Raw genomic sequence first — 24,786 nt, 5'->3', positions numbered from 1 at the left:
ATAGTCAGTGGTTCCAGGCCAGGCTGGGTCTGGTATCCCTGACCTTTGTGTCATTGAACAGGCCAAGTAGTTTAGCCCTCAATATGGAGGTGATGTCCTCTTTGGCTTGGGTGTGGGCTGGCTGTGGCCCTGTGTGGAAAGTTTGTTGCAGGATTATGGTGGAACTTGCACGGTTTCCTCTGCCTGTATTTTGAGTTGTGATTGAGGTGAGAATTTGGAGCTATTAACATTCCTGAACCAAAACACAAGAACCATCATGAATTATGTGAGGCTGGGCAGCTCCTGCTGCTGACAGCTTCAGATAAGTCAGAACCAGCTGTTAATTTCCCAGTAATAAGACAGACTTGGGTAATTGAGTAACTTGTTAACAGCTTTTTAAAGTCAAATTAACAGCAAATCGCCCACTTACCTTCAAATAAAATACTCTATTGAATATAATTGATAACCAGTGTCACGCATTTTGCCCTGGAAAACCTTGAACCCTTTCAACTAAAAAAAAGGTTTGGTTGTAGGTACATACCTGATCCCGTGCCATTTGGCCCCTCAAAAAGCGATTTTCTTTTCATTTTAAAACAAAGGCAATCCATTGAGTAGAAACAAACGTCTGGTGGGAATATATTTGTCCCGACCCAGATAAGTCCGGGACAATTGGATGTCAGTTTTCTAGAGCTACAGCTGTAAGGCGGTCAAGGTGAAAATTCTTTCTACGCTCACTCAGGTTGTTCGTTACCCGGTACCTGCGAGATTGCTCAGTTGGTTGCAGATTCAAATCCCGGCAGGGTCCACTCAGCCCTTCGTTCTTCCGAGGTTGATAGATGAGTACCATTCATTGGGTAATAATAACTATTATTCAGCTGTTGATTCTGAGGGTGTGCACAAAAAGCGCTTTGAGACCCACTTGGAGAAAGACGTTATATATAGTAAGGTCCCCAAAATACTTGGACACTGACACAAGTTTTGTTATTTCATATGTTTACCAAAATAATTTCAAGTTACAGTTAAATAATGAATATGGGCTTAAAGTGCAGTCTTTCATCTTTTATTTGGGCATTTGCATTCAAAATTGGAGGAAGGCTTTAAGAATTACAGCTCTTTAATATGTAGCCAACTCTTTTTTCAAGTGACCAAAAGTAATTGGACAATTGACTCAAAAGTTGTTTCATGGACAGATGTGGGGTATTCCTTTGTTAGTTCTTCATCAATTAAGCAGGTAAAAGGTCTGGACTTGATTCGAGGTGTGGCATTCACGTTTGGAAGCTGTTGCTCTGATCCCACAACATGTGGTCAAAAGAGCTCTCAATGCAAGTGAAACACCATTCTTAGGCTGCAAAAAAAGCAAAAAATCCATAAGGCAGATATTAAGAGCGGCCAAATCAACAATTTGGTACATTCTGAGAAAAAAAAGGATTCACTGGTGAGCTCTGCAACACGAAGAGGCCCGGACGTCCACGGAAGACCACAGTGGTGGATGATCGTAGGATCCTTCCCATGGTTAAGAAAAACCCATTCACAGCATCCAGACAAGCGAAGAACACTCTCCAGGCGGTAAGCATATCATTATACAAGAGAAGACTGCGAGAGCAAATACAGAGGGTGCAAACCATTCATATCCTTCAAAAATAGAAAGGCCAGATTAAACTTTTCCAAAGAAACATCTAAAAAGACCAGCCCAGTTTTGGAATACCATTCTTTGGACAGATGAAACCAAGATCAACCTGTACAAGAATGATGGAAGAAGAAAGTATGCAGAAGGCTTGGAATGGCTCATGATCCGAAGCATGTCACATCATTTGTAAAACACGCTGGAGGCAGTGTGATGGAGTGGGCATGCATGGCTTCCAATGGCACCGGGTCACTAAAGCAGGCGGATGAATTCTGAAGTGTATAGGGGGGGTATATATTGTCTGCTCAGATTCAGCAGAATTCAGCAAAGTTTATTGGACGGCGTTTTGCTTTACAGATGGACGATGACCCAAAACCGACTGCAAAAGCAACCCAGGAGTTTTTTAAGGCAAAGAAGTGGAATATTCTGCAATGGCCGAGTCAATCACCTGATCTCTACCGGTTCGAGCATACATTTCACTTCCTGAAGGAAAAACGTAAAGACCCACAAACGAAGGCATAAAGACCCACAAACAACTGAAGACAGCTGCCGTGATGGCCCCACAAAGGAGGAAACCCAGTGTTTGGTGCTGTCCATGCGTTCCAGACTTCAAGCAGTCATTCCCTACAAAAGATTCTCGACAAAGTATTAAAAAAGAACATTTTATTTTTTATTGTTCTGATTTGTCCAATTACATCTAAAATATGCAGGCTGTGTATGAAAATAATTGCATTTCCTAAACGTTTTATGCAATCTTTTTTGTTCAGCCCCTTGAGTTAAAGCTTTTATATATTTATGTACCAGGCAGATACCAGGCATCATGTCTTAATCACTAATGTTTGGCAGCCAGCAGTGTTCATTAAGGAGTTAATTTTATGAATATCCTGTGACGTAGGCGCAGAAAAGGGGCATCGGGGGTCTCAGATTGAATAAAGTTTGCTGTTCCCAGAAGGACACATCCAAGCTGCATGCAATCCACGTGTTAAGCAGGTTGTGTATTTCTCTGAAAAGCCAGGACAGGTGATGCCGGCAGCATCAGCTCCGCGACGCGTTTTGCTGTTATTTCTTAAAGAGTGTCTCCTGCTTTTATTATATTTGTTAAGCAAATAAACAGCACCGTCTTCCCACAGTTCCCATTGAGACAAAACAATTTGTTTCTGCAACTTTGGCAGCCAAGCGGAAAAGTGTATTTCTCCCAGATCTCTCGGGAGATTTGGAATGTCCTGCCGGCACATTTTCCCAGACAACAGCTGCAAAAAGTTTGAAATTATCCTTTTTTTTGCAGAAAAAATCAACAGGAAAGATATTGTACTTATTGAATTATTTCCATAACTGAAGAAACATCTGTTATGAGAAAAGGGGTAAAACCAATTAATTTGCCTTCAAATCCAGTGGTTGACGGCATCCATGTGTGCGAAATGGTTAAGGGTAACTCTTAGGTCAGTGTTGCATACTTACCAAATATCCTAGTTTTGGGCAAGTCGGTCCTGACAGAGTTGTACTCCCTGCTAGGATAATCAAAGCCACCGTCCGTGAGCAATGTTTTTTCAGTGAAGCGGGGGGGGGGGTCACTATGCTGCCATGTTATTTGGGGCTGGTTGTTTCAGATACGCCTGGCTGTCCAATAGTCAAGTATATTGTAGTAAATGGCACCAAAGTCTTGGGATAATGGGCTATATTTGCAGTGGAAAAACAATGGGTGAAGAATTCCTTCTTTTTGGTGATTTTGGCACAAACCATCCCATTATGTCTGATTAACCCTTCAGTACCAGAGAGAGATATTGTACAGCCATCTCAGGGTAGTTGATCTGTGGCACGAATTTGATGTCTTACTGACCGTTGGGATATCTGGAGTGAATCCTGATGGCCGGGCCTGAGGGCTGACTCCTGCCAGGATTGCACTAGATCAGTGTCAAGCCGGTAGTTAAACTACGTCGTAAAATGTGCGCTCGGAAGTATAGGGAGCTTGGAATAGCAGATGTTTGTCATATATTTAAGGTGATTTTTGCATTTTGAGTACATTGGAATTATTTAATAACCATTTCTGCTGAAAAATGCCTGTGCTGGTCCTGCGCAACCCACCGTTCGAGCAGCATGGTGACGTATGAGAAATATCACTGAGCCAGCCGTAGATAATACGCGGCTGGACAAATCTTCTTGCAGCAGCAGCTCATCAGAATTGACTGTCCTCAAAGTGGGCTGCGCATGTCCACCTGCAGTGGAAGCCAAAAAATGTTGTTTAAAACCCATAAAAGGTCACTGTACAAATCAAGAGATCTGCGTAGGCAACATTATTTGCACCTGGATTGAAAACTGGCGTAAAGATGGAGCTTAGAGAGTTGTTAATGGGAAATCCTCCAGCTGGACAAGGGGTAGAGGGGGCCACAGAGGGGTCTGTCCTGCGCCCCTGCTATTTAATATTGGGAGAACACCATCCGCTCTCTTATGACCTGTTTGTCAATAGGACTGTGTTTTGTGTCTACTCATTATGATGCAAACTACATAGTAACAGAGTCATTTGGTTCGAATTCAACCTTTCGTTTATCCCGGTCCTCGCCGGTGATCGAGACGAAGGAGAAAAACACCACATAGAAGCGATTTCTAATTCTGCCTCAAAACGGGGGATACACTCCTTCTTTACTCCATATATAAATATATATATATATGTATAATATATAATATGAGGAATATACAGGGATATAACGGGTTATAAGGACGGGATTAGTTATACGGGGGAGAGTATGTAATATATAATATGAGGAATATACAGGATATAACGGGTTATAAGGACGGGATTAGTTATACGGGAGAGAGTATATAATATATAATATGAGGAATATACAGGATATAACGGGTTATAAGGACGGGATTAGTTATACGGGGGAGAGTATGTAATATATAATATGAGGAATATACAGGATATAACGGGTTATAAGGACGGGATTAGTTATACGGGGGAGAGTATGTAATATATAATATGAGGAATATACAGGATATAACGGGTTATAAGGACGGGATTAGTTATACGGGGGAGAGTATGTAATATATAATATGAGGAATATACAGGATATAACGGGTTATAAGGACGGAATTAGTTATACGGCCGGAGAGTATATAATTTATAATATGAGGAATATACAGGATATAACGGGTTATAAGGACGGGATTAGTTATACGGCCGGAGAGTATATAATATATAATATGAGGAATATACAGGATATAACGGGTTATAAGGACGGAATTAGTTATACGGCCGGAGAGTATATAATTTATAATATGAGGAATATACAGGATATAACAGGTTATAAGGACGGGATTAGTTATACGGCCGGAGAGTATATAATATATAATATGAGGAATATACAGGATATAACATTAATTTCAGTCCGATTGGTAAAAAAAATTCTTCTTCGGTGTAGCATACACACAGGTGACAGAGTCAATCAACCATAAGTAGAAAAGTAGATGTTTTTTACCAATCTGACTGAAATTAACGTCCATTAAAAGGCCTAATTATCATCCACGCTTGTGAGTGGCATTCATTCAATATACACCACATATTGCTCCATACTATATTACACTATCTTGTTTTTCCCCTTATGTATTTGCGCCCCATGTGGAGGAGTATGGTTTAAAGTGGTACCCGAGGAGTACTTTTGGGAGCAGCAGTGCAGTAGGGGAGTTATATTATATTTTGTATTTATTTGCACATTTATATTCACTTTGTGGTTTTGTTTATTTTGCAGTTTCTTAAAATATTATACCTGAACTAACGGAGTTAAGGAGGAGGGGCTCTGGCACTCACAGGGTTAATAAATTAACTGTCCCTTTTCATGTGATGTTTATGCCTGCCTGTTGTTCAGGGCCAGGGCACAAATATGTTGCTGTACCATGCAGGATAAAGGCGATTGATAAGCGGTCTGCGTTATAGGGCTCTTATGGCTGATAATCAGTAAACTTTATGAATCCCGTGTGGTCCTGCGCGGCCTCCTCACAGTATTTATGTTTCTTTTCCTGATTTCGGCACATTGCGTGTATGTGGGACGTTAGACAGGAATGCGTGGCCTGCAGAAGCACTTTAAATGCTGACGAATGGTGCAATAATGTACCTGAGGGTAAGTGTTACCACCAGAACAATGTCTGCCCTCCATCGAGTTAACACCTTATGTGCCTCATTCTTGCTGTCAGGTGCCATGCAATTCCTGCTCCTCGGTTCTCCAATGAGAAAATGGTGAACATTAAACCATTAGGAAATGGTGCATAGATTTGTTAGGCTGGAGACCACCTTTCAACCCGCATTGCCCCAAATGTGAAGCGGCTGCTTCTGGTCTTCGAAGGTCTGCAGCACATAGTGAAGCAGCAGGAGGGTCTGTGGGCCGTGCATAGTCAGCACATTGTTTCAGGAAAGGCCACATACCTTATATTTTTCATACATTTTAAAACTGAACTCTTTTTTTCTCGCATTATTCCAGTTATGTAAGAAGTCTCCCGAGGTCCCTCAGGGTTCATAACTAACTGCAGGACTTGGGTTAAGCTTTATGGAAAGCATGAGGAGACACACATAGCATAGAAAGGGCCCGGCCCACAAGCTCACAATCTACTGGGAACAGGGGTGACACACAGCCCAGCTCAGAAGCTTACAATCTTGAGGAAATGATGAGACACAGGGTATAGAGAAGGCCCGGCTCAAAAGCGCTTCAATGTATTGGGAACTGAGTAGAAGCATAATATAGAGAAAGTGGTCACCTCCCACTGTAGAAGGAACGGGGGAGACATAGTATAAAGTGGGCTCACCTCACAAGCTTACAGTCTAATAAGAACAGAGGGCGCCCGCTCTCCAAGCTTACAATGTCCAGGGAACGTGGGAGACAGAATAGAGAGGACGCAGCCCTCAAAGCTTACAATTTAACGGGAACAGAGAAGACGCGATGTGTAGAGAGGTCTCGGCTCACCAGCTCGCAATCTAAGCAGCAATGTTTTCAAAATGTCTCGCCGGGAACATTTAAAGGAACCGGTATTTGGCGTGCGACATGCGCTGCACCAGACGCAGACTGTGGAAATAAGGCATGAAAGAAGATTCCGGTGAAGTCATTTTATCGTCACCGTGCGTCCTGCGCTTACATTCACAGTAATTCAAATTTGTAGAGAAAGCGGTTCTATGAATAGAATAACATAATGTGGAGGAAACATGTTGCTTACATCCCGTCACAGAGCCTTTCCAATAACCTTTGCGAACCGTTATTAAGACTCCAGTTCCTGGGAATTGGAGTGTTTTCCTGTGCTTTACACATTAGGATGAGTCCAAATAAGTTAAAAAGGGATTCAGAAAAAGGACAATAGAGGGGCAATTGGCTCGTTCCCATAACTATTTTTGGATCTATGACTCGTCTCATTTTCTTCTTCCCTGCTTGCCTCTACCGGGTGCCCATCTCTTATATGTAGCAACACATGGCATCTTCACTTGCATTAATGCCACCAATTAGCCGGTATGAGAGTATGTGTGAGAGGGGCGATGGGACATCGGGAGGGGCAGGAGGTGGCAATCTCGCCTATCAATGTTATCAGATTAGACGCCAGTCACTTACAGCCGAATCAGGTCACAAACGATTAATGGCTAACGATGTGTCCAGATCTTGGGGCTTCAATTAAAAAAGATCCTTTCTATTGAACAGAATAAAGAGCCATCGACCAGCGTGACCTCCTTTCCCCGAAGCAGCTTCTCCAGGACGCAGAAAACCAAACCATTTCCTGGGATAATAACGTTAACTTAATGCAATTTTAGAGACTTTTATTAAAACCACATTCTGTCTACAAATATTTCAAATTCTGTGGGTTTTTTGTGGCCATCTTTCCATTTGAAGCCCCCATAAGCACGCTTTTAATTCTTGTTTTGCTCTGTGGATTCGACACATTCCAGGTGATGTTAGACATCGTCCGCAGACCCGATTAATCTTTTAGGGTAAATCAAATTTTATTGTATTTTCAAACAGTAGAGGGAGGGATACAGAAAGGAAAAAAGGGAGGGGGGGGGCATAGGTAGCATCACAGTAGATTACAGGAGTGGTTCCCAGCATGCCGTCGCGTAACAAAAGACGGGCCATGAGGAAATGCAAGAACAATATCACACGGAATGACATATGCAATGCCAACGGAACAAGGGAACAGGCGCATGTCCCTCAAAAAGAGGATACAGCATGGAGGAATCCAAAAGCACGCAGGTGAATGTTAACACAGGTTCACGAACAGCAGAGCAGGTGGACACCATGTAGTAGTGTAACGTGTGTGAGGCAGATGGGCGAAATTAGGAAAATGAAGGCAGCATCCGCAGGGTCGCGGAAACAGCACAAGCGGACCATGAGACAAGGTCCAGGACCAGCGGGTCAAGCGTGTGAGAAAGAAGGAGCCCAGTAGCACATAGGAAAGGGCTCATAAGAGGATAGCAATTGCCGTGGCACCGCGAGACCGGGAAACCTGACCACGGAGCAACAGGGACACAGACGGGAGGCGTAGGAAGGATAAGGAGGGGGAAAGGAGACAAAAAAAAAGGGGGGGTAAGAAAGGGGAGAGAAAGAAAGAAGAAAGAAAAGGAGGGGGAATCAAGGAGAACTGGCGAGAGAGCAAAAGTAGCGGATTTAGGTAAGCAGAGAGCTAACCAGGGGACCAGACATAAAGGGGGACCGGTACCAACGTGCAAGCAATTTATATAACATCTCTTGATCTCTGTTACTCCTGGAGCAGTGGCGGGTGAGGGCACAGATCTTCCTCCATTGCTCTGAAGAGAGAACAATCTGAAGCTCAGACTCCCACCGCCCCATAAACGGGGGGTGGTCAGGGTTGGAGGCCTCAAGGAGCAGGCCATAGAGACGCGAGATACCGTGAGCAGGGAGTGAGGGCGCTGCGCAGAGGTCCTCAAACCGCGTGAGGGCACGCAACACATTGGAGCAGGTGGCAGGCCCTATAATAAGAGCGTGGACAAGGCAAGGCCAGCCCACCTAGGGGCTTAGGCAAAATCAGAGTAGTGAAGCGGATCCGGGGGGTCCGCGAGTTCCACACAAATCGCATGAAAGCCGTCCTGAGCGAGGCAAACAAACTGCAGACCGGATGTAAGAATTAATTTATCTCCCACTCGGTAAGGCGTGAAATCAGCGGCGTGGAACACGGCAGTTGGCGGGGGTCTTAAGGGCTTAAACGGCCAGAATACGGCCACCTATGTTTAATGTTTTAGGTAAAACTGTTGAAAATGTGATTTTTTTCCTTAAACTTTCCAGCTCCTCCTTTTATATTTTTTCACACCAAATGATTTTGTATGTATACATATATCTATATCTATTGCTTCAAAAGAAAGGCCGACTTCTCCCCCCAAAAAAACAATAATTTGTGCAGCTGAACTAAACGAGAAGGGAGGGAGTTCTGACTAGAAATACGATAGTAAAAGCGCCAAAAACACCTCACAAGAAATAAAACAGCTTTACTCCTCAACGGGTTAATCATGCTTCTACCGCTTTCATCATGAGCGGCGCACTAATAGGTGGTGACGTAGGATAACGTTAGACACGTCTGTATGATCTATATACCCAGAGCGCCACAAACCGGAACGACCACTATGAGGACAGGCGGGGGTCCCAAAGCTTCCCAGCACAGGCTCCGCCCCAACGCGCAGTGCACAGACTCTGGAGGCGGACTAGGATTCCAGACATGTGCAGTCGGGTTCGGATTCCGGGCATGCGCAGTCGGCCGCAAGTCGGGTCCAGATTCCAGGCATGCGCAGTGGGGGGCCAGTCAGGCTCGGATTCCGGGCATGCGCAGTGGGCTGTCAGACGCCGAGAGTGGGGAGAAGGCACCGAGCGGCGGGACTGAGCGGGAATCCGCCGGTAATGAGAGCGGCTGGGGGCGCTGACTAGACCCCGGGTAGCAGACATGGTGCCCCAGTATCCGGTCGCTCGGGGGGCTCAGGGGGTCGGTCTCCGGGCCCCCCCCCAGTGAGGGGGCCGCAGGGCAGGAATGGCCGACCCTCTGCGGAGGACCCTGTCGAAACTGCGGGGAAGGAGAGCGAAGAAGGAGTGTAACGGAGAAGGTAAAGGGGGCCTCGGGGAAGGCAAAGGGGACAATGACAACGGAGGCAGGGCAGGTGCCACCAAGTGGTATAATGGGGGCACTGTCTGGGAGGGAGGGACAAGGGCCACAGATGGGGTTGACATGGGGTACAGGGCAAGACCCACAGATTTGGCTGGTGTGGGCCATAGGACAGGGGCTACAGACAGCATGGGGTGCAGAGCAGGGGCCACAGAGCGGGTCAGCGTTGGGTATGGGGCAGAGTCCTTAGGATTACCCAGTCAGAATCACAATAACAATAACTACTGGTGTTCCCTGATTTTGGGGTCCTCAGGCCCTGTGCCAGGCAGCGGACCCTCTTTCTACAGTAATCACGGGGTACGAGGGGAGGACCATTCAGCCAAGCGTAGAGTCAGCTGTCACGCGGACGCCCACATCTACTACAGGGGGTACGCAGCTAATCCGCTCCCTCCGCCGAGGCCCCCTGCAAGCGCGCCATGTATTGGAGGCTCCGCTATGGAGAGGGTGCCCCCCTACACCTCCCCAGCTCCTTCTTTGACCTTTGTGTTCCCTGAGCAGTCTCTGGCAGGCGGCCCCCAGGAGTCTCACCCCAGTATGGGCTTGCCCAACTCTGCCTACTGCTACCCTGGTGTTTTGGGGGGCAGTTATATCCAGTCACCCTCTCCGGACTGCTCTGATCTCTTGGGTGGCCCGATTTGTGGGAGCCCTCGGCACCATTCGGAGGACAGCGAGGACGAGGATTATTATGACAACAGCACCGCGGACGCTTTGTGTAACGGTGCGTGTCATTTGCCAAGAGCAGACCCGACGCACAGGGCCATCACCTCCCCGCCAGCTGGCCACGGCCACCAGCACCGGGCAGACGCTGTCAATATTTACCTGGAGAATGACCGTCTGAGGTCTCAGTTGCAAGAAGCGTATTATTTCCTGATTCACGCCATGCATGACATGCCTCTTGGAAAGCACACCGATAGCCCCACGTCCAGGGCAGAGAGACAGCCTTCCACCTCCCAGTCCCAAGACAGCGTTTACTCGTCATCTTCAGTCAGAGCTCTAGAGAGTGACGTGTGGTCTTCAGATGAAGGCAGTCTCAGGCGAGTGCCACCCGGGGCATCAGGGAGCCGCACAACTACCCGGCAGCAGCTATTAAGTAAAAGTTTGGATGCCGTAAATTCCTTGCCTGGTCCCGGACAGCAGGCCTTGCAGCGATGTCACAGTGACAGTCTAATAAAGTACAATCCCTTCCCCAGTCCCCTGTCCTCGGATTATGTCCTGGAATGGTGCCAGGGCAACGAGGGCAGTTCCGGCCTCCAGCCCATCCTCTGCCCAGCGAGCTGGGAACACTCACACTTTGGCAGTGAGGCTCAGTCGGACGCCACGCACAACGGTGCTCGTGACAGGGACAGTAATGCCGGTCCCGGGGCCCATAGGTTTTCACAAAAGCAGTCGGGACTAACTGTCGGGAAGATGCAGAAATGGATGTACAAAGGACGCTTGTTATCTTTGGACATGAAGGAACGCCTCATCGGATCGTCTCAGAGAGCCAACGGGTCCTGTAAGCCGGCGTCCAATCGTTCTGAGAGCGGACGGGCCCAGCTGCCCCAGGGTACTTCAGATCTGGCGCCTGGAGGGAACCAGAGGCCCCCGCTGACAGGTAGGCGAGTCCGGCACCGGTCCTGGACACAGCCGGGAACCCTTCTCTTCACTGGTGGAGGAACCTTTTCTTTTTCTGTTAGTGCTAACGGGTGGCGGAGCTCATCGCTGGTCTCCTTGGCCCTTAGGTGGTGCTTTCTGTTACCCCCTTGCATGATCTTCATGTCTTGGAGCGATTTTCTGAAGTTCTTATTGTATTTTATATGTTCGTATATTTTTATATGGTTTGCGGTTATGAGACAGGGTCAGAAATTGGTAAGACCCCTGCATGTCTTCTGCACCAGAGCTAAATAATGCCCCACGAAAAAAATCTCCCTCCGGTTCCGCTGGTTTTTGGGGAGGTGGGCCCCCAAAGATAGATTGTTTTGTTCTTACGGTATGATTAGAGCGTGCCTACGTTCTGGATTTAATCACGAGGCAGACTAAACACTGGGAATTCCTTTGTCCCGTCTGCCTGGGATTACCATATAAAGGTTCGTTCGCATTCTACGGAAGCGCAACGTGAAGAGTGGGGGCAGAGACCTCGCTATGGACCCCCTGACTGCCCTGGCTGCGGCGTGCCACAGCGCAGCTATTATGGCGCCGAGGTTCCGCTTTAATGAGCGTCCGCGGTGGCCGCTTTGTTTTTAGGGCTTTATGAAGAAGAGGCAAATTACACAGCCGTGCAGGCAGCAATTTGTTGTGGGCAGAGCAATTAGCCGCGCGCTTCCTAGCGTTTACAGAGCGGCCCGCGGGACGGCAGCGAGGGCCGCCGGGTTACCCGCGTTTATCTGAACGCGGTCGGGCACCCGTCTCTGGCCGTCTCTCCCAGTCCCCCCAGTAACGGGCTTTAAACCGCACACCCCAGAAACCTGCCGGTGTCCCGGGCCCTTAACCCTTCCCTTCCCACAGCTCTGTGCGCTGGCTTTTAAAGCGCTAAGGAAAAGACGAGCCGTTTGTTTTTATCTCTCCGGCTGCACGTTTCTGACGCCGATTTCTCCGCATTCCAGTGAAATAGTTTTTAGTCGCTGAACCCAAAGTCAACTTTTTTTTTGTGCCAAAGGAGCGTCTGAAAAGGCCTGGAATGTGAAGCTGTCGCTGCAGGCCTGGGGCTCGCAGGGAGACGGAGAGGCATTTATCAAACGGGAGGCTACGGGGCACTATGTCAACTACTTCTTTAGATCTGCGACTGGGCACGATTCGCCGTAACCCTCTTGTCTTTCCTGATTGCGGCGCAGCCATTCCGTTTCTTTCCTTATTACAGCATAAGTAGCAGCTTTAAGTAATTCACTAAATGGTGATGATTTTAACCTTTGGAGGCCAAGAGGGGCCAAAAGCGCCTTTCGCCATTCATAAGAATCAAACCTGCAGTTTAAGACGTTATCAGGAGAAATACTTCCAACTGAGCTGGCATCAGCCGACGTATGCTTCCTATAGAGCTCCGTACCCCCACGACCAGCCGAACCCCTGTAATCAGGGGAATGAGGTCACGTGTTTGGGGGGAATGAGGTCACGTGATCGGGGGAATGAGGTCACGTGCTGCGTAATCGGCTTCTTTCAGGTTGTTAATGAGATTTTTGAAGCTGGCAATTCCTTAAACGAAACCCCCAAAATCCGTGACTTTTGCGTGCATGGGGCCCATAGACTGGGTTTAAACCTGAAGCTGCTGATTGGTCAGTGAGTGGCGTGCGACGCCCCCTCGGGGTGAGAATGTTAGACGCTCGCCTTTGCCCTGTAACGCCGGTCTCGCGCATGTCGCTTGTTTGGTGTACGGACGGTAACGGGGGGTATTTGGCCGGACTGCTTTTAAATAGAAAATTAAGTTTTTCTACTTGTTTTAGCTGTCGCCTGATTGGCCCAGCCGGTAAATAAAAAAGTGACAAAAGGTGCCTGTGCAGGGGGTGACATTGGGCGTGATTGCCCCGGGCAGGGGGTGACATTGGGTGGGTTTGCCCCGGGAGGGGGTGACATTGGGCGGGATTGCCCGGGGGCAGATGGTGGAGTGTTTATTGATGCCGCTGAAGGGTAACCCGCAGCCGGCACTGAGCGGCCCCTTTGTTTGCTCCGTGTTTTTTTCGTTCTTGGAATGCAGGGACTTGTGTAAACGTGTCGGGGCATCCGGCCGGCGCCGTGTCAATAGACTCTCTGTTAGGACTTTAGTAACATGAAGTCTGGCGGCGCATGGCTTCCTGAGTGAGGATACGGAGAGCGGCGGCCGGCGTGCTGTGCGTGTGGGGGATGGGTTATATAGTAGCATGACAGATTGACCTGCGCAAAGGAGCTTACAATCTAGAACATTTCACTATTCAGCTGAAGCTCAACTGGCTGGCGGTCGTAGGAGTCATCTGCACAATAAACACTTTACTTCCACTCTAAAGCAGAAAGTGTTATAACAGACCTGTGTGTAAGCAGGGTTCGCAGTGTCTGTAACCCACTGCAGGCTGTCAAAGATGCAGGGACACACCTGTGTATAAGCAGGACAGGCAGCATCTGTAACCTCTGCTGGCTCCTGCCGGTGCAGGGACACACCTGTGTATAAGCAGGGGACGCAGTGTCTAATGCTTTGCAGGCTATGTTGGTGGAAGCTGCTGCAAACACCCCCGTAACGGTGGAAAGGGGACCTTTGCTGCTCTCTGGCCTGGTGGGGATTGTAAATTATACCTGATTTCTGGCAGATTAATAAAGGTGGCAGAGTGTCTCTGAGTATTCGGCCCTCGGGCCGTGAGCTGGGCAGCCGGGCCTCGCGTATTAAAACGTGTTGTTCTCCTTCTTTGTAGATTTGATAGAAAATGTTTATTCCTCGTCGGCCGTCAGAAAAGATGTTAAGGTTCCGGAGCAGAACGAGCAGAACCTGCAGAGAACCCGGATCACCGTCTCCAAGAAAAGGACGTGGCTGGCGCAGAGCTCGCAGAAATCGCTGCGCAGGAACGAGAACAATGCTTCCCGCGGCCCCCCGGCAATCAGCCCGGCCCTTCACCCCCACAACGCCGCGCCGCCCCCCCTGCAGTCCCCCGCCGGCACCTCCGGCGACGAGAACGATGCCGACGACGAAGGCGAGATTTGGTACAATCCTATCCCTGAGGATGATGAGCCGCCTCCCAGCGGTGACGTTAATTCGCCGGATTCGTTCCGTTCCCCCAACCGCAGTCTGCAAACGCCGGGAGCCGGACCTGTGGGGAGCGAGACGGCCGAGGAGTTACCCAAAGCCAAATGCGCCAAAGCAGGTAGGGGCTCCTGGCTTAAACCCCGGTGGGATTTTTATATTTTCTGGAATGTCGTTTGCAGATCCGCTGAGAAGCTGTCTGTCCGTCTCTCTTGCTATAACCTTATTTATTCCTCATGGTCTCATCTTAGATTCCGGAGCCGTATGTCTATCCCATGCATGTTTAATCCCCTCACTGTATTACCCTCTACCACTTCTGCTGGGACGCTGTTCCACTTATCTACCACCCTCTCACTAAAGTAAAACTTCCTTCCGTTCCATCTCAGTCTCTGACCCTCTAGTGTTGGATTCCGGCCTCTCCTTGTAACTTTTCTCCCCTCCTGTCTTTTGTTAAATCCTTTTTTACTTCAATGTTTTGTGTCCCCTCTGCTGGCCCCGGGGCCCGATGTTCATGTGCGTGGGATCCGTCACCCCCAGGGGGCAGTTTTAAAGAGACTTTTACATATTTTCCCATAAAAGGTTTCCTGCAAACAGTTTTGTTGTTGAGACATTTTTTGGCTGAGTGGCCCCTGGGCCCTGCCCCCCCCACGACTCCGGTGACCCTCGTTCCGTTCAGACGTTCCGGGCGCTGTGGCTTTCTTTCTAAGGGTGTTTTGGCTCGTTGTTCGCTGCCATTCCTAGAATGCCTGGCTTATTTCTTTACGGCTGCAGCCTGTAGGGGAGGATTGTGGGAATGCGTGCCGTGCTCGGCTGACCGAGTGGGGTGGCCGGGGTCAGTAACAGCGGAGCCGCAAGTTTGTGCCTGTACTGAGTTCTTATCGGTTTGGAACGGAATGAAGGTAATGCGGCCCCTTCTAACCCCACAAAGAAAGTACCAAACGGTGTCAGTTACAGAATGCCAGACCGTCATATGGAGCTAAAGGGGCTGCGGCGTTAAAATCCATAAAAACGTGCGCGGCCGTTACGTCCCGACGCGTCCGCAGAGACATCATAAAAACGCCCCCCCGTTACGTGTACCCGACGCGTCCGCAGAGACATCACAAAAACCCGGCACGTGTCCCCGACGCGTCCGCAGAGACATCACAAAAACCCGGTACGTGTCCCCGACGCGTCCGCAGAGACATCACAAAAACCCGGTACGTGTCCCCGATGCATCCGCAGAGACATCACCGTAACGCCCCCCCGTTATGTGTCCCTGACGCGTCCGCGGAGAGGTGTGAACAAAGCGCCTGATGCTGGGTATACATTTGCCTCCATAGTTTGCCTGTTAGGCTGTGTTTGCGTGGAGTGGGTTGGGCGGATAGCCGAATGCCCTAAGAGATCAGATTTGACCTTCACAGAGGTCATTGGGTCTTGGGGGGGGGGCGTCATTGTGTTCTCCCTCTGACGCCCGTGTGAAGCTCATTTGGATCTTTATGTCTTTTAGGTCCTGATCTTCAGAGTCCCATAAAGTTGAATTCTGCCCCGGCAACTGACTTTTCACCCCCGACGACTGACTTTTCACCCCCGTCTAGTCCCAGCCCCACAAAGAAAGCAGGCAGCATTAGTTGGTCTCTGCCGGATAAAATCAAGTCCCCCCGGACGGTGCGCAAGCTCTCGATGAAGATGAAGAAGCTGCCTGAACTCAGCCGAAAGCTGAGTGTGAGAGCGACTTCCAACCACGCGAGCTCAGACCATCCCGCTTCCAAAGGACGCGTCCGGGACGCCAGCCACGCGCCATCTTTATCCACCGCCGGCAGCTCGACGGCCGCCAGCAGAAACGTCATCAGCCGATACCATCTGGACAGCAGCGTGTCCTCCCAGCCCCAGAAGAAGCAAAGCAGCAGCTCCAAATCCTCGAGCAAAGGCGGCTACCTCAGCGATGGAGACTCCCCGGAGCTCATCTCCAAGTCCGGGAAACACGGGCCTGAAAGCAGAGCGCCGAGGGCCAAAGACGCTCTGCCGGCCAACAACCTAAAGGGCGACATAGACATCGACGCTTTTCGACACTACAGCTTTTCCGATCAGCCCAAGTGCGGCCAGTACGTTTCGGGGCTGGTGAGCGCCCACTTCTACGGGGCCGAGGACTTAAAGCCGCCGAGGATAGACTCCAAAGACGTGTTCTGCGCCATTCAGGTGGATTCGGTGAATAAAGCCCGGACCGCGCTGCTCACCTGCCGGACCACCTTCCTGGACATGGATCACACCTTTAATATCGAGCTGGAGAACGCGCAGCACCTGAAGCTCGTCGTGTTCAGCTGGGATCCGGCACCTCGCAGGAACCGCGTCTGCTGCCACGGGACGGTGGTTCTGCCGACGCTCTTCCGCGTGGTAAAGACTCATCAGCTGGCCGTGAAGCTGGAGCCGCGGGGGCTCATCTACGTGAAGCTGAGTCTCATGGAGCAGTGGGACAATTCCGTGGACCGCGTCGGAGGCGGTCGAGAGTCGGAAATATTCGGGGTGGAAGCCAGGAAAGTGGTTGAGAAGGAAAACGCGGGCTGCATGGTGCCGCTCCTGATCGAGAAATGCATCACGGAGATTGAAAAGAGGGGCTGCCAGGTAATGCCCCCCCCCATGGCATGGAAATGGTCAGCGGGGGCTTTTGTTTCACAGAGAGGGTAGTGGATGAAGGGAACATCTTTCAATTAGTAGAGGTTGATCCACTGAAGGAATTTAAGCCTGCACAGGACAGATATAAGCTTTATGTCGTGTCGTGTGTGTGAGTAACGTGTCGTGTGTGTGTGTGTGAGTAACGTGTGTGTAACGTGTGTGAGTAACGTGTCGTGTGTGTGTGTGTGTGAGTAACGTATCGTGTTGTGTGTGTGAGTAACGCGTGTGTGTGTGTGTGTGTGTGTGTGTGTACCGTGTCCTATATACAGGTATGATGGGTATGCCAGGGAAGCCTCTTGACCCATCTGCCGATATGTCCCGTAATATAGCAGTACTGAGCACGACACACGCTGCGCTCAGCGATCCCGCGCCTGGTTGTTGGTCGCGCAGGGGCAGCACCGAGCCGTTTATTGGTGTCTGAGGAGATGGCAAACACTGTCATTTAGATGATTTGTTTGCACATCTTGCAAGCAGACGCGTTGATGAGACGAGAAGCTGACGTGTTCTCCTTGTCCTGTCTACATCTGGGTCTCGGCTGGAAGGTGGGGGAGGGGGCCTGCGATGGTGACATGGGGGGGGTGACATTTTGGGCCATTAATATAACATTCTTCCTCTTTCAGGTTGTGGGATTGTATCGTTTGTGCGGCTCGGCTGCGGTGAAGAAGGAGCTCCGAGAGGCCTTTGAGAGAGACTGTAAAGCGGTCGGCTTGGGGGAAAACGACTATCCCGACATCAATGTGATAACAGGTACCACCGAGGGAACATACCCCACAGGGTGCAACGGGGGGGGGTCTAAGGGCTAAGCCCCTCACCATTGCTGTGATTGGCTGCTTTGCCTGTCTGACAGTCTGACACTCAAAAGCGTGGGCAGGGGGGTATAAATGTGTCCAGTTCATGCGCAGTAACCCTTCCACAGATATATCGCCGCGTCCTCGTAGAAATGATGCTCAGGTCCCGGTCCTTAAGAACAAACTGCCCCGACGCTCTTGGAACTGAACTTCTAGCGATGATGGCGGCTGGGCAGGCGATTCTCGGTCCTTCGAACGTAAATCCCCCGGCGGCCTCGGCTCATACTTGTGCGCTTGCATCACGTCTGCTGTCATCCATGTCACACGCTTAACGGCTCAGCGACTCTGAAAACGAGGAGCTAATGAGGTGGAGAGCCCTGTGCCGGCTGTCTAAACTCGTTGGCGCAGAGACTGTGCGAGACGTCAGACGAGCTTAAATATAACAATCCGACCGGCATCTGACTCCTGCCACAAACACCAACCCCTCCCCGGTCCCCCCCACCCCGTGGTAACGATACGCTCAGCTTCGCGGTCGATAAGTTTTATTTACCATAAGAAGTCAGTTTCATGCTGGGAAAGTTACAATTTCATGAATGAAGAGTTTCGTGAGCTGTTGGTGGAGGAGGTGAGAGAGTTTCTGTAATGCCCTGCAGCGATGTATACGGTAATTACCCCCTGCGCTGGGGGTACCAGTAATGCTGGTCGGCATTGACGGAAACCTGGTTTTATCTCATTTTCTCCCAATAAACTCCTGTTATCTGCAGACCTGGAGCCGCCGTCGCTGTCAGTCATGTCATGTTTTGGTGACTTTCCCCTCTAACACCACACTGAGCTGATGCTTTATGGCGATGCTAATGAAGTCCGTCCCTCCATAGACTTTCATTAGTCAGCGGGTCCTGCTGCAGATGCTTTATGGCGATGCTAATGAAGTCCGTCCCTCCATAGACTTTCATTAGTCAGCAGGTCCTGCTGCAGATGCTTTATGGCAATGCTAATGAAGTCCGTCCCTCCATAGACTTTCATTAGTCAGAGGGTTTTGCTGGATGATTAAGACTGAGCCATTCTATTGTTCCCCACAGGCAGTATGATAAGGAGTCAGAGTGTTTGTTTAGTAGATCAGGGCTCGGATAACAGAGCGAGAACTCGTACAAATGGCTGATATGCAAAAACTACAACTGGGGTAAAACTAACAAAGAACACTATTTTTGAAAACAGATTTTTGTGTATCGTGTAAAGTTTGGTTAATTTTGTCTGTTTTGGCCAGAGTTTGTCCATGCGCTCGTGCGCACTGACATTTGAAATGTGATCCGATTAATAAAAAGAATCGGTGGGAGAGCCCCTTGAATAAGTACGTTTTAAACTCTGTTCATCAGTTTGGAAGCTTCAGCGGCCGCTTTAAACCTCAACTCCTAACCTGCAAAAGGAAAAGCGGCGATCCGATTGGCTGATAGAACGAGGGCCGCGTCTGGCCACTCAGTTGCTGCTCTGGATGCGTTGAGTGCTCCGGCCGCCGCGCTGCGATCTCAAGGACCTTTCCTTGGCGTTTCTTTGTTTAGGACAAAGACCGAGGAGGTTTGTGTGTCCCGGGATTGGCGATCGGACGTTTTCTGGCAGATTTGGTGATGTTGTGGGAGGCGAGATTATCGGGGAGTGTCGACAGAAGCGACGTTATCCAATGAATTTTCAGCCCTGATTACGATTCCTCCATCCGGCCCCAGACGGACACGCAGGCGTCTCGGTGCGGGCCGGGGGCGTTTGGAGTGTATTCTCTGACACGCCGAGGCTGCGCTGCACAGAATTGCGTGTTCTGTCCATGCATCGCATCAAAGCACAACGCGGGGAATCTGTTGGCGCATGGCGTGGGGGGTTCATCTTCAGGATCTTGCTGGCTATCGGCATCCGGATCCTGGGAATTTCTGGCCGTTAAAGTCTGAATTCCCTTTCCTTAGAGGCCGTTTCTCTCGTTGGTTCTGATATTAGACGTTCTTTGCGCAGCTTGACCTTTCACAGTTTTTTTTTCCGTGTTGTGGGGATTTTTCAGCTTCTGTCTGATCCCAGATCTATTAAACCAGTTTAGTTAATCGAACCCTGAAAATCGCATCGCTGCGGCCGTCGCTGGCGCCGCTGTTTAAATCTCAGATGTGAGGACCCTGCGTTGCCCCCTTTTTACCGACTTCAGAGATGAATAAGATTTTCGTTAATTCTGCGGTAATGCCCCCCCCGTGTCTTGCTTTGTTTCTGCCGATATGATTAATTTCACGCGTTTAATCCTTTCAGGTGTTTTAAAAGATTATTTACGGGAACTGCCTTCCCCTCTGATTACGAAACAGTTATATGAAGCGGTGTTGAACGCGATGGCCGTGAAGCCCCTGAAGATGACCGCAAGCGGCTGTGAGAACGATCCCAAGGATTCAGAGCTGACGGTCGAGCTCCTGGACTGCCTCCCAGATGTGGAGAGGGTAGGAGCCGTCTGGGGTCCTAGTCAGCGACTTCACATGATCTTCTGGCACCGTATTCCTCACCCCGTATTTATTTGTTCCTGAAATCCTTTGAATGCAAATAATGGGCAGAAATATAAACAAATTCCACAGCATTGCCTGGCGTTAGTAATGTTTTCTGGGCAAAGTGCGTGACGAGGCAGGCGCGGTGAGAACCTGCTCTGGAACCCTCTGTAGGTTGGGTTGAGTGGTGGAGGTTGTGCCTTTAAAGAGGCGATATGGCTATTTTTGTATTTTTTTATGTATAGAAGCGATGGGCCAGCGTTCCTTCTCTTAGGCATTAAATTACTTTCACCAAAGTAGCCATAACCGGGGGGTTCCTGACTTTCCTCCAGTGGCGTTTGGGGGGCATCGTTTGTAAGATTTGCGGCCGTGATATTTCCTATGTTTGATTTTCTATATTCTGCTTTACTGGGAATCGCTTTTTTCGCAGAACCCGGCTTTGCGTTTCTGTTCCTTGGTTTCTTGCCGGGTGAGAATAGTCTTTGTAATTATTTTCTTGCATACGTTACCGCAGGCAACCTTGAAAATGCTTCTTGACCACTTGAAACTGGTGGCTTCGTACCATGAAGTGAACAAGATGACGTGCCAGAACCTGGCCGTGTGCTTCGGGCCCGTCCTGCTGAGCCAAAGGCAGGAAACTTCCGTTCACAGTAACAGAGTCTTCATCGATTCGGAGGAACTGGCCAGCGCCCTGGACTTCAAGAAGCACATAGAGGTTCTTCACTATCTGCTGCAGATGTGGCCAGGTAAATGGGGTAAATAAGTCGACCGGTATGTACGTCTGGGGCAGTTCTCGGTATGTCCTCATATCCCTGAGCTGTCTGCAAAACGTTATAATCCATCATAGTTAATCCGGATTTTATAAAGGAATGTAATGTAGAGATTAGGAAATGCTTTAGGTGAAGGAAGACTTGGACATTCTCAGGAGCCATCAACATGCTGCTCTTCATCCCATAAATAAGGCTCCAACGTGACCATCAGCGTGACCCTGCCCGAGGGCAAAGCTTTATAAACTTTAATTTTATCCGTTATCCGCTGTGGGACAGCTGCTGTTTGGGTGCGTTTTTCTGATGGTAATAATTCTGTATGTAAATCACGGAAATGGTTATAGTTTTATGGGTCCAAGAGAAGACTAGCGGGTCAGCATAGAAAATGTCACATGAGCTTTGAGACCTCACAGGTCTTTTCTTCAGATTGAAAAAGCGATCTGGGGGCCAGAAAGCTTATGTTTCTGTGTTGGCCCAGTAATAGTTGTCCCTATATATATATATATATATATATATATATATATATATATATATATATATATATATCAGTCAATGAGTCCCTGACACTCGGTATGTTGGGTATGAGGCTGTCTCCTCGCGTAGGAAGGAATAAACCAACTGTCCCATTTGCCGCAGGGAACCAGTAAAGACGAGGCACTTAGCAGCCTTGGATCAGGTAACCCACGCCTCCAGGTTTGGGCCTGCATGGCGGCGTGTAACGCATGCGCGTTTGCTGTCCACCCTACAAGTCGTAACCTGCTGGCTGTGACATTGAGGATCTCGTGTTCTGCATCTTAACACCCAGCATTGGTTGGGTTTTTTTCTTAACCGTGTTTGTGTGTTAGCTGCGTGGCTGCGTCTATCAGTAATCACAGTCGCAAATGGTGACGTTATTAACCCTTTAAAGGCATGATTTGGTTTGAATTGCATTTATTGTTCTTTTAATAATGGGAATCTCTAAAATATTGTTTCTCTGGCAGTGAAAAGCGCAAAATCCCCAACCAGCCCGGCGTCTGGACAGCAGCCATGCCTTCGACGAAAGAAGCCTCGTCCTCAGATGTTGAATCTGGGCAGCACTGAAATGTCTGGGGTGCTGAGGCCCCGGGTCGCCCGGCTGGACAGTCCTTCGAGTAACCGCTACGCCGGAGACTGGAGCAGCTGCCGGGACGGCTACTTCGTATCCCAGAGCGAAGATGCAGATAATCAGAACGTCACCTCGGACGGTCTCGGGATCCGGACGCAGTCAGGTAGTGCGAGGCAGCAAATAATCACGAAGGAACGCTCACTCGGGGACTTCCTATCCCACCACGGAAGAGACGTTTCCGAGGAACAAGGAGTGAACCTGCATGACTTACAGGAGAGCATCGACACCCTGCTGGGGAACTTAGAGAGGGAGCTGAACAAAAATAAGTTAAATGTTCGTATTTAACTCTCCAAAATGTTCCCTTCCCATCGCTACCCGCTCACCTTATTAACTGTTTCTTCTTATTAGAAGAATGATATTGATTTTAACCCCTTGGGGGTCTCCTTAAAATGTTTCTGAATCATGCACCTCACGGTACAATTTACGTAACTGTCTTCATCCAGTCCGAGTTCAGCTATTTGCAATGCAAAAGCTGCTATGTTATTCGTGTCTCAAAACGAAGACTTTGTTGCATTTTATAATATTTACGCTTAAAGCAATTATTTAAATGTCCAGAAATATAAATCCTATTTTTTTTAATTGTTACTTTCATATGATTCTTGAAGGATCTCTCTTGGTGGCGAGAAGCCACTGGAATGGCGGTTCTAGATTACTGCTCATACAGTGTTTCGTTTCACGGCTCTCATAGTTGGCATGTTGCTCAGAAGATATATGTAAGAACATGAGACGTGGAGGAATCCTAAAACTCGGGTGGGATTCTCATCCTCTTTCAGGTCTCGGCATCCCAAGGTCAGGACTGTGAATGTCAGGAAGGTGTCTGTCTGTCCAGAAATGTCTGTCTTTCTGTGCCACCTTAATCACTTTAACTCCACAGGGAGGTCAGGTCCCCTCTTTCTAGATTTCTGAACCCTTTCCAGAGATAGAAGCTTCTTGGCAGCTGATGTGTGAATCTTGGCGCCACGAGCGATGCAAGAGCCCAAGTGTGACAGTTTTGCGGGAATTCTTTATGTTCGGTTCTAGAGCAGACGGGTCACTTTTGCGTATGTGGAAAATTCCCTAAAGATTACTGAAGGAAAAAATGTAGAAGAGATTGACTTTTATCGTCCTTTACTCCGACTTACTGAAACGTTACGAGAATATTAAGGTCAAGGGAGTTTTATTTTACCCCAAGTCTTCAAACTGAATAAATCTCACGCAGGGCTGGCCCTTTAGGAAGGGGCAAGTACAGCAATGTGTTTGGGTTGGGTGCTGACCTAGGGCCGTTCCCCAGCACCCTCTTCTCTGCAACCTCTGCCTTTTACTACTAAGTGCCAATATATGACATCGTATCCGTGTCTTCCTCTTTACCCAGACGCTCAGAGACCGCAAATTAATAACAATCTTCTGATTCTGGTAACTTTATACATTGTGAAAGGGTGACACTGAGGAGCTTCTTCAGAAAGGGCTGAGCTGGCCCTATATAATGTATAGTTAAATCAGTGAGCCGGCCCTGTATAATATTATAGCAATAAATGCCAGCTCAGCCCTTCCTGAAGGAAAAGCTTCCAGGTTGGGTGTTATTTAGTGAATAAGCCTTTAACGTAGAACGTTCTATCAATGATTCCTTCTCCAAAGGGCCAGAGATCTTAAGGATGATCCATGCCCCCAAATCCATTATAATACCGATAATGTAACCCACCACAAAGTTAAAGCCAAGCAGCTTGGTCTTCATGGAATCCATGTTTACTCCCTTCACGCCTGATGTCATCCTCATTTAGAATGCGGTACTCGTCGCGGTACGATCTCTTACACAGAGAATGTTTTTGTTCCTTTTTCCCTTAATCTGAGCTTCATCGTTCTCCATGTTAGTTTTTATAATTTAGTTTATCTCAATCTGTCGATTAATATGTATACTAATACCGAGTATGTAGCTTCCTCGGTACAGCGCCGAGTGCACTGTGTTGGTTCGGTACCAGATTTATTCGTATAATATATATTATGTATATACAAGAGCTCCAAATATAACGAAGACAAAATAATTCCAGCGGCTAATAATATGTCTGCGGAAAATGTACATAGAAATTGGAATATTTTTAAATTGTGTTTTTATTGTGCAATCCTGAGTATACCGTCAGATGTTATCTCGGCGTCCTGAATTCTGGAATATGCAGAATTTATAGAAATCTTAATGTTTGTGAACGAGGGTCAGAGGTTCTCTCATCGGCTAATCGGCTGGGTAGCAAAAAGCGGCCGGAGCCAACGTCTCCCGTCGGCAAAACAGCCCAAGCACAACACGAGCGGAAGCCAAGAGGAGCTGCGAGTCGGGACGATTTGGTGGCACTTTTTCAAATCACCCTTTATTTTCATAGATAGGATGGAGATCGTCTGAGTTACGAGTGAAGGACGCGGCGACTCTGTGTCTGAAACTCCAGTGTCTATTTTTGTACGTAATATTTTTACTGCAGATAATGCCATTTTATAGTAAAACATTGAAGTATTTTGAATATTTTCATTTTGTGATCCAGTTGCCACAGTTTGGTAAATGAT

At 48.6% G+C, this 24,786-nt stretch overlaps 1 protein-coding gene across 2 annotated transcripts; it reads left to right on the top strand.

Annotated features, from left to right (window-relative positions):
- The first annotated feature begins 9,421 nt into the window (after nucleotides 1-9,421).
- SYDE2 (synapse defective Rho GTPase homolog 2) lies at nucleotides 9,422-23,327 on the top strand. 2 transcript variants are annotated; one of them, XM_053469938.1, is made up of 7 exons: nucleotides 9,422-9,677; nucleotides 14,086-14,532; nucleotides 15,898-17,009; nucleotides 17,681-17,807; nucleotides 20,126-20,307; nucleotides 20,864-21,095; nucleotides 22,097-23,327. In XM_053469938.1, exons 1-7 carry the CDS (start codon nucleotides 9,605-9,607, stop codon nucleotides 22,543-22,545), a joined length of 2,622 nt encoding a protein of 873 aa, XP_053325913.1. In that variant the 5' UTR covers nucleotides 9,422-9,604; the 3' UTR covers nucleotides 22,546-23,327. The 2 variants fall into 2 exon arrangements, with proteins under 2 accessions (XP_053325913.1, XP_053325912.1); XM_053469937.1 differs by lacking the exon at nucleotides 9,422-9,677 and adding an exon at nucleotides 9,807-11,330.
- Nucleotides 23,328-24,786: the final 1,459 nt, after the last annotated feature.

The sequence above is a fragment of the Spea bombifrons genome, chromosome 6 (genome assembly GCF_027358695.1).
Source record: "Spea bombifrons isolate aSpeBom1 chromosome 6, aSpeBom1.2.pri, whole genome shotgun sequence".
NCBI classification, from domain to species: domain Eukaryota; kingdom Metazoa; phylum Chordata; class Amphibia; order Anura; family Pelobatidae; genus Spea; species Spea bombifrons.
The sequence above is the reverse complement of the archived record's forward strand: the minus strand, read 5'-3'. Positions and strand labels throughout refer to the sequence as shown.

Bases quoted from the DNA above. Each gene is read 5' to 3' on its own strand.
- SYDE2 (XM_053469937.1), top strand. From the start codon at position 9,866: ATGGGGTGCAGAGCAGGGGCCACAGAGCGGGTCAGCGTTGGGTATGGG. The intron at 11,331-14,085 runs GTAGGCGAGTCC...CCTTCTTTGTAG, and splicing joins CCAGAGGCCCCCGCTGACAG to ATTTGATAGAAAATGTTTAT. The intron at 21,096-22,096 runs GTAAATGGGGTA...TTTCTCTGGCAG, and splicing joins TCTGCTGCAGATGTGGCCAG to TGAAAAGCGCAAAATCCCCA.